Source organism: Antechinus flavipes, chromosome 5 (genome assembly GCF_016432865.1).
Source record: "Antechinus flavipes isolate AdamAnt ecotype Samford, QLD, Australia chromosome 5, AdamAnt_v2, whole genome shotgun sequence".
Taxonomy (NCBI): Eukaryota; Metazoa; Chordata; class Mammalia; order Dasyuromorphia; family Dasyuridae; genus Antechinus; species Antechinus flavipes.
This window is the reverse complement of record NC_067402.1, coordinates 274,743,995-274,756,989: the sequence shown is the minus strand read 5'-3', so window position 1 is coordinate 274,756,989 and position 12,995 is coordinate 274,743,995. Positions and strand designations below refer to the sequence as shown.

General features: G+C 36.7%; 1 protein-coding gene across 4 annotated transcripts in view; it reads right to left on the bottom strand.

Annotated features, from left to right (window-relative positions):
- The window catches only part of ANO4 (anoctamin 4), a 392,142-nt gene that overhangs the window by 145,022 nt on the left and 234,125 nt on the right, over positions 1-12,995 (bottom strand). For all 4 annotated transcript variants that reach the window (XM_052001731.1, XM_052001734.1, XM_052001735.1 and 1 more), the window contains one exon: positions 9,259-9,417. In XM_052001731.1, coding sequence (XP_051857691.1) covers positions 9,259-9,417 — 159 coding nt within the window. The remainder of the gene's footprint in view (positions 1-9,258; positions 9,418-12,995) is intronic.

The following is a 12,995-nucleotide window of genomic DNA, read 5'->3' as shown; positions in this document are numbered from 1 at the left end:
AATGGATTGCAATATGATACAATTAACCCTTGATGCTTTCTCCCATTCATGGTCTTTACCTGTGGTGCCCCTGTCTATGAAGGAAAGATGCACACCTACTGACTTCTTCTTTTTTGCTACTATGCACCCTAAACCCCAGAAATTTTTCTCCAATATGTAATAATTCTTTTTTTTTTTTTTTGCTAACTTAAGGTATTTAGGGTTAATCAAGGAACAATGGCTTGTTAAAAGAGTCTATAGGATCTATAGCGATAAGCAGAGGGAAGTCATTAATTCTTCAATCAGAATGTACATAACATCACCTAAAGGTTGATGTCACACAAGGTACCCAACACAGACTTTTCTTTGAGAAAACATTGTGGCAGAGGAGAGAGAGACCTAATTCTGGAGTCCAAAGACAGGAGATCAAATGCAGCCTTTGTCAGGATGACCCTGGACATTTCTCTGAATCTCTCTAGGGTTTATGTTCATTTTAAAAATGAGAAGGCTGGACTGGAAGGGCTCTGAAGTCTCTTTCAGGCTTACACTCCTGATCCTACAGTAAGATCATTCCTCAAACCTACCTGAAAGCCATAAAACTAGCAAATAAGTAATATGAAGCTCTGATCCAACTCTGAACTATAAATCTCTCTCTTTTCTCTCAGTTCCTTGTTAATCTCTTTTGGAGTTTAGCCCACTTCAATCAGGATTACAATTCCAATAAACTTTGTCCCTTGACTAGGAAATAGGCTCAAGCCCAAATTCTTTTGAGACACCTTGAAATACTGGTCTGTGACCCCAAACTTTTGACGTCCCTTTCCAATCTCAACACAAATATTCTGGAAAGCAATTTGGAACTATGCCCAAAGGGCTATCAAACTGCGCAATCCCTTTGACCCAGGAGTGTTTCTACTAGGCTTATAATCCTAAAGAGATCTTAAAGGAGGGAAAGGGACCCGCATGTGCCAAAATGTTTGTGGCAGCCCTTTTTATAGTGGCTAGAAACTGGAAACTGAATTGATGCATATCAATTGGAGAAGGCTGAATAAGTATATGAATGTTATGGAATATTATTGCTCTAAGATAAAAGATCAGGAAGATGATTTTAGAGAGGCCTGGAGAGACCTACATGAACTGATGCTAACTGAAATGAACCGAATCAGGAGATCATTGTATCCAGCAAAAACAAGATTATATGATGATCAATTCTGATGGACATGACTCTTCAACAATGAGGTAATTCAGGTCAGTTCCAATGGTTTTATGATGGAGAGAGCCATCTCTATTCAAAAAGAGAACTGTAGGTACTGAGTAGATCACAATACAGTATTTTTACTTTTTGTTGTTAACTTTTATTTTATTTTCTTTCTCATTTTTTCCCCTTTTGACCGATTTTTTTGTGCAGCATGATAATTGTGGAAATATGTATAGAACTGCATATGTTTAACATGTGTTGTATTACTTGCTGTCTAGAGGAAGGGGGTGGGAGGAAGGAAGGGAAAAAATTTGGATGACAAGGCTTTGCAAGGGTCAATGTTGAAAACATGCATATGTTTTGAAAATAAAAAGCTTAAAAAAGGGGGGAAAAACTACATTTCCCTTTAGGTCCAACTAGGCCACTTTCAGATGACAACCTCCAGCTGGTATCAAATGTTTGCAGGCCTCAATAATTTGATAAAGAAACCACATGAATCCAGCCCTTACTTCCAGAGATATGGTTGGATCATTATTTTGAAACAAGAGTAAATTAGACTTGCTTTCTTGTTAATAAAATGGCTACAAAATATGCCCATGTATCTCCATTAATCTCAAGAATGGGACACAGACTTTAAATGTCATTATCATATTAATGAAAAATTAAGGTTGGTAGCCATAGCACACCATGAATAATTTCAGTGATATAATATTAAACACAGAGAAAAATCCAGCCTTTCAGTGCTTCAATACTTCATACCAAAAACAAACATGACCAGCCCACAATGGTCATGTTAGAAATATTTGTGATGTTATGAGGTTGTAAATGCATTTTAAATTTTTAAAAAGTAATTGTAAGTCTGCAGCTGAACCAAAGATTCTTCAGACTCTTTAAAATTCCTCTCCTATGATGATATAGAATTATAGGCTCAGATCTAGAGCTGGAAACGGTACTTAGTCTAACATCCCAGATGAGGAAATGGGGATCCACAGAAGGTAATTTGCCTAAGATCATACAGGTTGTGTCGGGTTAAGATCTGAACCCAAGTCCTCTCTCTTCAGGGATGGTATTCTTTTTACTTTGCAATGCTACTTTCCTACATACAATCATAGAATCTCATGACCTGAAAGGCCATCTAACCCAATCCACTCATTTTACAAAAGAGGAAACTGAGGACTGAGTGGGAGGGGTGGGCAAGTGAATGATTCAAGGTTACAGAGACAATGAGCCTCAGGTATTTATACCTTCAGTCCTTTGATTCAAGAATCAGTGTTTTTCTCTACACTGTTTCACAGGCATTATTGTGATATTAAACACCAAGGCAATGTTCTGGGAAGGGAAGACTATTTCTCTACTTGTGGGTCTTTGGACTCCTGGAAACGCACAGAAGAAATGCAAGGAGACTATACATTCATATGCATACAAGTTATTTCATTAAATGATTTAATCTAAATAAATAACATGTCACTTTTTTGTCTTTTCCTAAGTATATATAGATGCTATTAATAGCATTTAAATATATATTAAATATATATATACATATAGCACTTAATATATATTATATTATCATATATATTATAATTTAAATCACAAATCTATAGAGAGAGAACAATTAATGGACAATAAACTCATTTATTTAAAAGTTCTACTGAATTCCCTACCTACACTAGTTTTACTTGAACAAATCTTTCATTTATTTATTTATTTTTGCAATGTAATCAAGAATGTCCATTTCACCTTCTGTGAACCTGTATCTTGTCTGGTCAGGAACTCTTTTATCCAAGGATCTGAGAGGCAATCTCTTCCTTGTTCTAATTTCTTAATGAAGTGACCTTTTAGTAGGTTTTTGTCAGTCTGTGTTTTCAAAATCAATGAATATTAATAGCGATTAATGTATTCATGTGTATATGTGTATGTGCCTATACGGCCATGCATGAAAGGAAGCCTTGTGCTTATGGAATCTAGGGATGATAGAAAGAGGATTTTATACCTGAAGAGGCTGGAAGCCACCAGAAAGGCTAAAGGCTGGGAGCTGACCAGGCTGATGTTTTTGTTTGCTCTATTTCTAGCTCATAATATAACAAACAAAGCATTTCTAGCTTCCAACAAAACTCAGCTTAGAAGCCACCTTTCATACAATGCTGCTCCTCATCTTCCCTACCTTCCCTCTTGTCCCTAAAGTACTTAATGATCTCTCCCACCTGAAGCACTATGTGTATTGTATTTGTCCACATTTATCCCCCACCAATAGTTTAATTTCCTTGAAGGTAAGGGCTGATTTTTCTTTTTTTGTTCTTAGAATCTTTATCTTCCATCTTGTCTTGTATATTTTGGGGGTCTGTTTAATGCAAGGAGCTCCTGGTGTGAACATTCCCTTTAAAATATAAATCAGCAATTCATCTATAACTTTTTGTTCTAGAGTTGCCTGGGCCACTGAGGGGCTAAGTGCCTTCTCTAGAGTGAGGAAGCCAATATACATGAATAAAGAGTACATCTGAATCCAAAACCCAAGGCTGGCCGCACTGCTTCCATCTGAATTGTACACAGTAGGTACTTAAAAAAGGTTTGCAGAATTGGAGCACAACAAAGTAGCACTCCTCATTCAGCTGATGGTATGCCAATAGATACTTTACTCTCTAGAGTAATACAAATATGCCAAAAAGTTTTTGGAATATCATAGTATGAAGCATTAATAGGTATTGATAATTAAATGTAAGCTTACAGGGAATATAATTTGTTTTTACCATTTTTAATGTATCTTTTATAGCCTTAGGTATGAATAAAGTGACTGGTACATAATGGTGTTTAATAAATATTTGTTCATTCATTAATTGATTTGTGGCCCCACCCCCAGTTCCATCTTTTATTTCCCACACTTTTCATTGTCTTTCCCTCTCTTCACTTCTGATTCATACAATCCTCTTCATTCAAGATGCAGCTCAAGTACCCACCTTCTATCTGAATCCTTTTATTATTCTCTCAATTGCTGCTGCCTGCTTTGTTTTTATTTTTTATATTTATTCTTTAATATGCATACATGTGTTTATGGAAACTCTTTGAGAATAGGGATTATTTCACAGTTTTTGTATTTGTATCCCAAGTGCCTCACATACAGGAGTCACTTAATAAATGCTTAACGACTGGTTGATTAAACCACATAATAAGGTAGCATACCATTTATCATTGGAGTAATTGTCGTCATAAACACAGATTGGATTATCCTTACAACTCTAAATCTAAGATGTTTAGATTCCATATTAATTTCCTTACTTCCAGGCACAGCAGCTGCATTATAAAGTCTTTGAAGGGCTGGCTATAGGGTGGTGCTGGAACTACATCATATGGCTCATGAGACCCAGTGTGAGCACTAGCACTTTGGAAACCTTTAACTACTATAATCAGAATATGATTTAATATTTTGTTGATTGTCTAGATTTAAGAAAGTGATAAACAAATAAATTATATTTAAAAATGTAACTCCTCTATCCCCAAAGAGCTGGTTTAGTATTTAGTAGCACATCTAACACAGAGGTGGGAACCATGACTACCTCTCCCAACATTTGTCTCCAAACAATTTTAAAACAACTCCTTAAAACAAATTTTAAAGTGGTAGAGTCAACAAAAGTCAGAATTTTCCAGCCTTAAACAACTTAGGAGGTGGTAATAAGAGATCTGTGATAAAGGGTACAGGCTGGCTGAGTGTATAGGAAGATCATTAGTGGAACCTTATAAATGGTTGGGCAACTGGGAATAGGAGCAGCAGCATCTTTGGAAACTCTCAGTCCAGAGATTGTTAAGAGAGTAAGACAAAAGTTCGGAAAGGAGCCCTTTGCTGGCACTGATGCTGACTGGCACCTTTATTGTTAATATGCAATTCTAGGGTCTAGAGGACTGTCAATAATTCTGAATTCAGGAGAGCTCTTCCCATCTCAAGTCCATTGGAATTGGCCTGAATCAACCTCACTGATGAAAAGAGCCATGTCCATCAGAATTGATCATGGCATAATCTTATTGTTGTTGTGTATAATGTTCACTGAAGAAATACTGCAAATAGCCAGAAATAAACAATTCAAATATCATGGAGCCACAGTTAGGATCACATAAGATTTTATTAGCTTCCATGTTAAAGGGCTTAGAATATGGTCTTTTGGAAGGCAAAAGAACTACAATCAAGAATAACTTCTAAGAAAAATTGAAAAAAGGATGTTTAATGAAATAGAGGGATTTCAAGCATTCCTGAAATAAAGAACAAAGCTAAATAGAAAATCTAATGTTCAAATAGAAGATTCAAGGGAAGCATAAAAAGGTAATCTTGAAAAAGTAGTCATAAGGGATTCAATAATGTTGAACTGTTTTACATTCATTTGTGGGAAGATGATACACATAACTCCTAAGAACTTTTTTGATTATTTAGGCAGTTAGAAGATGTCTAGCTACAGAATTATACTGGGAATAATTCTCTCTCTCTCTCTCTCTCTCTCTCTCTCTCTCTCTCTCTCTCACACACACACACACACACACACACACACACACACACACACACGAAAGGATAAGAGAGGAAAGGAGAGACAGAATGGGGAAAATTTTCTCACATAAAAAATGTGCAAGGAAGAACTTTTATAGTGAAAGAGAAAAATGCATACATACATAAAATTTATCTTACCTAGTACAGAAATATGAGGGGAAAGAAAAAAGAGAGATATGGAAGGAGTGATAAAAGCAAGAGCAGAATAAAGGAAGCAGTAGTCAGAAAAGAAAAACAACCTGAGAAGGGAGAAGATTAAAAAAAGAAGAGATAAATCAAAGAAAACAGGATGGAGGGAAATGCACAATAATAACTGTGAATATCAATGAAATGAGCTAACCCATAAAAAAAGCAGCAGAATGGATTAGAAACTAGAATCTGACAATATATTGTTTACAAGAGACATACTTGAAGCAGAAAGATACAGCATTAAAATAATGATCTGGAGAAGAACCTATTATGCTTCAGCTGAAGTAAAGCAATTACAATCTCAGAGTAAAAACAAAAACATCCTTAATTAAAAGAGATAATCAGGGAAACTATATTTTGTAAAAGTATCCCCCTAGATATTAAAGTAATATAAAAAATTTACTTATAACAGCCTCATTTCTCAAGTATAAAGAATCCAATTTATAAAGTCCAATATATAAAACTAAGAGCTATTTCCCAGTTGGTAAAAGGTCAAGAGATAAGAACAGGCAGGTTTCAGAAGGAAAAAATCAAAGCAATTTACAATTACATATATCTATGTTATGACTATAAATGTTGAAAAGATAATCTAAAGCACTATTGATTAGAGAAGTGCAACTTAAAACTTAATCTCTGAGGTATCCATTCACACCTAACAGAAATGACAAATGCTTGAAGAGATGAGAGAAAATAGACACTCTACTAAGCTGTTTGTGGAGTTGCAGTTGGCCCAACCATTACAGAGAACAATTGGAACTATATCCAAAGAATCACAAAACTGTACATAGACCCTTTAATGGAGGGATGTAGCTTAAAGAGATAATACATGTATATAAACACACAGCTTTTTTGGTAATATGGCTAATATGGAAATATTTTGCATGATTTCACATGTATAATTGATATATTATTTGCCATTTAGTGGCTGAGGAGAGGTGGGAGGGAAAGAGAATCTGGAACTCAAAATTTAAAAAGAGAAGGAGATTAAAAATAAATAATACATTTTTTTAAAAAAGAAAAATATTAGCAGCATACCCCTGAGATGTGACTCTGAATTCATCACATTTTTTAACAGCATTCTTTATTCAGGAAGCATCAGATTCACCCAGCTTTACCTGTTAAGTCACAAAATAAAGCTTATAAAATCTCCAGGGAGCCCCTATGTCTGAAGAGTGCAGTTGCATGATGAAATATTCAACATGCAGCTAACTTCTGGTCCTCGGAATACAAATCTTTTGTGGATCTAGAAAAGGCCATTTCATTAAAACAGAAACCATGATCTTTTGATTCAGAAAGGAACAGAGGGAGGAAATGATTAGTCATTTCCAAGACTTGAGATGAGTTAGATTCTTTGTTGTTGTTGTGGCTCTTCAATGTGAAAACTCAGGAAAATAGAAGAGGGAGGAGAAGATGAGAGGAGTGTGAAACACAAACAAAAATAATATCTATGTTAGCCAAGAAGAGGAGGAATGATTTCAAAAACTTAAAAGCAAGATTTAGCAGGGATTAATCAATGAGGATAACAAAAGATTTCCTGCAACCTCCGTCAGTTGAAAAATAATAGATTTAAGTTCCAGGAGTTTTCATTCCTGAAGCAATGATCATAGATTGAGGTGGAAAGCCATCAAATGGGGAAAAACTTGAGGCCTGTGACCTTACTTTTCAAGTCACTTCAATCTTCTTAAGCCTCAGTTTCCTCATCTGTAAAATGGACCATATGACTTGTAGAGTCCCTTCAAACTCAAGACTGGTGATTCTTCGAGAAAGGATTATCTTTTCCCAAAGGCCACCAATATCCACAATATTCAATAGCCAAATTCTCTGAGTTACTCATTTTCTTCTTGGAAAAGTTTCAGACTCACGTTTCTCTTCTTTTTAGAAATCTTAATGTGTGTCCACATCAGGAAAAAAAAATTGGATAATTCTACTGGGGTTCTTTCAACCTGGCCAAAATCCAGCTTTGCCCAAAGGGACCCAAGATCCCTTCTGTGGCTTTAGTGGAATGTATCCATTTATGGGACAAAGATGAAGCCTCCCACCCCCAAAGCAGCCAACATTAACAAAAGTAAAACCCAAAACTTTGACTTCATATTCTGGTGCTTTACGAAGATTTATCAGGGGGAGAGCCAGTAAAAAAGGAGTCTTGTAAACAGATTTAGAGTTAGAAAGGATTCTAGAAGCTGCTAATATAACACCCCAAAATGAGGAAACGGAGACTGGCTCAAAACTGTACAGGTAGAAACTGATAAAGGTAAGATTTAGAGCCCAATGCTCTGGCTGGGAATTTACTGATGTGTCCACTACACTACGCTTCCTCTTTCCCTCCTTCCTTTCCTCCCTCTCTCCCTCAGAGGGCTCAGGATGTCCTCCTAAGGTATAGCAAATAGTTCTTGACCCTCTCCTTCAATCTCTGTAAGAGGAGCAGTTAGAGAAGAGCCATGGTCAGGGAAGATGGATCCTGCAATGGAAATCAGCACAGAAGGAACCTTGATGAGCAAATTAAGAAGTCTTTGGAAAGCAGCTTGGCTGAAGCTCAGAGGTGATAAGTTAGAAGACACGCTTTGGAATAAGGGCTCTTAAGTATTCTCTTATCACTATTTGGGTAGTCTAGCAAAATCTAAGGATTTTTTTTTCAAAATGACATTTTAAATGCATAAAATAAAATACTTAAGATTATAAAGGAAACCAATTATGCTGAAATAGATTTATGAAAATATTCTTTAAAACACAAATTTATATACCCTAGAATAAGAAGTCATGTTCTAGAAGGAAGGATGCTTTGTTCTTACTTAGCACCTAAGACTCCAATAACTCCACCCTAGTTAACAGCTGTGTTCTTGACTCCACCAAAGATGGAGGACCAACACGTAGAAAGCTAAGGGGAGCAGTTTTAGTGTATGCTATTAGTTCCCTGCTATCTGTGCAAACACCAGAGACCAAAGCTGGATAAATAACCACTTCCATGGAAGTGGAGCAGTCCACTTGGACTAAGGGATTCTTGTCGTGGAAAAGCCCACAGAGGGAGAGTCTATAGACAATGTCACATGTCCAAAATGCATTTCGAGGGATTATAAATTCAGGATTGGAGGTGACATTAGATGGTCCACTCCTCCCATTGTACTGATGAGGAAATGGAGGCCCAGGGACACATCCAAGGTTACACAGGTTGGAATTTGGAGAGACAAGATTTGAACGCGGCTCCTTTGACTCCAAACACAACAATCTTTGCACAGTGTCATGATTCTGAGCACTCTAGACTGGTAAAGTATAGCCAAATGAAACAGCAATAAATGAGTATCTTCATTTTAAGCATTTCTTATCTTTCGGAGGACTATATGTATACCTTACACCTTTTTATTCAAATGCTTACCTCCTTCTCCATTTGCAAGCCTTCTGCTCTAATATTTCTTTCAAACACTTCCCTTTTTTCAGTCTGTGGGTTGGTTTTCCTGTACACAAGGATGTAGTCAATCCGACATTTTCCATCTCTAAAATAAAGCCCATTGGATCTGTTTTTTTCTGGTGCTACCTGTATAAAAAGAAAAAAAAAAAAAGGAATCCATTTGAGAACAAAGAGTGAGACTCAACATCTGCAAGAAGTTATGCAGAGATTAAGTAAAGAAGTAAAAATAAATAAAGTACATACTCCCCACATCCCTCCCTATCCCAATCCCTAAAGAACCCTGGGACTTGCTGTCCGTCCTGCAACTGAGCTCTCCTATAGTGTGGCTTCCCACATTTCAGCTCCTGGACAGCAAGGACCATTATTCTTCTCTAAATCATTGTAGCTTAGTACAGTGCTTGGCACACGGAGAACACTTAATGAAGGTTTTCCTCCCAATTTCTATCCATACATGTACACATTTCTGTGTAGCTTTATACATGTATGCATATGCAAGGCATTTACATACAGGTACACAGTATTATACCTGAGCATATATACATGCCCATGACTCTGTGTAACAACTGAAAAAGATCAGTGCAATTTTTTTCTGGCTTCTGAAGTTCATTGTCATTGAATGCATCAGTGACAAAACCCGAAACTGGATGCTACTGAAAATTTGGCAGATTACAATCAAATTTCTCAGAGAGAGAGTTTTTTATTTTAAAGTTTTGCCAATGTCTTTTGTTAGTATAGTCATTTCCCGATACCAGTGCCCTTATTATAAAGGAGACTATCCATTAGCCTCATTCTTGTATCACATAAAAGTAGCCTTGCAAAGTCCGACAAGAGAGCGACTACATTGTGCACCTTACATACCATTTCACACCCACAGCCCCCACCTCTTTATAACTGAAATTGGAATATGAAGAGTACAAAGGGGACGCTGAATGCCAGGACCAATTCCAGAGGTGCGCCAGCTTCCACTTGTGAGGAGCAGATGGCACATGGGCAGGGCCTTGAAGGCAGCATCTCTGAACTGGATTCTCCCTCATCAGATTCCAGAGGAAGGAGGCGAGTTTTCTGGTTTGAGATCTGGCATGGAGACAGATCGTCACAAGCGGAGTTGGACTGCCTCGCAGGGCTGTTTCCATTTACTTTACTGTTGGCATGGCAGGGGATGGTTCTCCGGGTTCTGCTTGCTTCCCTTTGTATCACTCATTACGTGAGAATCATGGATGGGACAGCTGGGGGGGGAGGAGGGCAGTGGATAGGGCTCCATGCCAGGAAAACGTGACTTTAGCGCCGACCTCAGATACTAGTAGCTAGTGCTCTTGGCAAATCACTTCTGTTTGCCTCAGTTTCTTCCTCTATAAAATGGGGTAATAAAAGTACCTACCTCCCAAAGTTGTTGTTAGGATCAAATAAGACAATAACTGTAAAGTGGTCTGGCACGTTGTATGCACGTTATTCTTATTGTTGTTATTATTATTATAACGTTCACCTTCATCTCTGACAGGTCTAGCTAAGCAGGAGCCTGGGATTTAGCATTTAGCAGCAGAGAACAAGTGATTTTCTAAAGTTATAAATGGGGGAAGCTAGGTGATGCAGTAGATAAACCACCAGTCCTGGAGGCAGAAGGACCTGAATTCAAATCCGGACTCAGATCCTTGCTACTTACTGGTTGTGTCACCCTGACCAAGTCATTTAATCCTGACTGACTCCTCCCCTGCCTCTCCCCCCCCACCCCCACCCCTCAAATATAAAATTAAAAAAACCTCAAAAATAAAAATTATTCACGAAGGAGATAAGCATACCAGGTATTCAAGAGAGCTATTGAAATGTCCTTTTGTAAACATCACAGGCAAAATTCCCCCTTCCTGGAGAATTCACAGAGTCTCTAAGCAAGAGTCATTTATTAGGTAAGTTTGAGAGGAAATTCTCATTTGGACATAGAGGTAATGTGGCCTAAGGGATAAAGAACTGGCCTTGAAACTAGAAGAAGTAATTTCAAACTTCTGATACACACTGGCTAGGCATCCTTAATCAATCACTCAAGGCAATTCTTGATGATTTTTACCATTCATTTTTAATGCTTTCTTTTTAAAATTTTTTTTCAACCAATAATAATTTTTAGGCAATAGATACAGGGCAATCTACTAAAAATGGGTATGTTCTTCTCTAAGTAAGCATTTATTAAGCACCATCTATATACAAGGGACTTGTTTAATGGACTTAGTTTAGTGGACAAAGAAACATCCTCAAAACCTAAAAGACCTGCATTCTGGTCTGGCCTTTGACATGATGGCAACTGTATCAACGTGGGGGTGTCACTTGACCAGTCTTTATATGTAATCCTTTCCAATTAGAAATTGTATAGAAGGTAGTGACCTACATCCCTAGAGGTAGTCTAGCTAATTCACTAATTCAGAAAGGAACATCAGGGTGTCCCTTTTATTAAAGTAATGACAAGGCAGGTTCCTACACTGGACTCGTATATAAGAATTTGGCTAAGTGATAGGAGGTATAAATATAAAATTATATAAATTATATAAATATAAAAATTGAATACAAAATAAAACAAGACTTTGGGCTTGAAAATGTGTTTTCCTGGAATTTAGATTTAAATTTCAAAAATGTGAGTTGTCACATGTTAGCTAAGTGGGAAAACCCCACCATGGAAGCTTTAGTAAACAGAATTCTGAAGTAATAATCAAATACAATAGTTTTTTTTTTCTCAATCATTTTTTCTTTCTTATTTTTCCCCCATTTGCTCTGACTTTTCTTGTATAGAACAATTTATATGGAAATATGTATAAGAGAACTGCACATGTTTAACCTATATTTGATTATTTGCTAGGGGAAGGAGGGAGAGATGGAGAAATTTGGAAGACAAGGTTTTGCCAAGGTGAATGTTGAAAACTATCTTTGCATGAATTTGGGAAAATAAATATTTCTTTAAAAAGCTTACAAGAAAAAAATAATCAATAATAATAATACAATAAATGACATTTATGTAGGTCTCTAAAGTGTATAAAATACACTATATTCATTAATGTAAGATCCTTGAGGACTTGAACTGATTCAGTTTTTCTCTTAGTACCTTTAGAGTCTAGCCTAGTTCTAGGCACACAACAAGTACTTAATAAATGTCTACTGACACGCTCCACAAAACAACCTGGCAAAGTATATCTTCCAAGTATATTGTCCCCAGGGCACAGAGGAAGAAACTAAAGTTGGAGCTATTAAGTGAACTGTCTGTTTCAAGAGAGCTGGTAGAATGTAGCTTTCACAGGAGATGAGTACTTCAGTTTTGCTTTGGTAGCTGCAATGTTTGGTAAATATCTTGCTTATTAAGTACAGGAAACTCATTGAGTTCTTACATGTGAAAGAGAATTCAAATCTAGAGCTTCCTGTCTCCAATTTCAGCACCATGGTGAGAAGAATAGAATTAAAACATTTGTAAGAACTTTTAGAAGATGGATTTCAAAAGGGCAGCAATTTTTATTCAACAGTAAGAGAAGAACTTAGAATAAGAATCTGGAGAAAATTTCCTTCCATCATTTACCTCCTTGGACTATATGCATAATTGCTTCAAAAAAGATGAGCAAATGAGTGATTTTTCTTAAATAATTCCTGTTTTTCAGAATTGTTGGATAAACCCATATTTCTACCCACAGGGTATATGTATTTGCTCATTTTTGAGGTAAGAGTGAAAAAAAGAA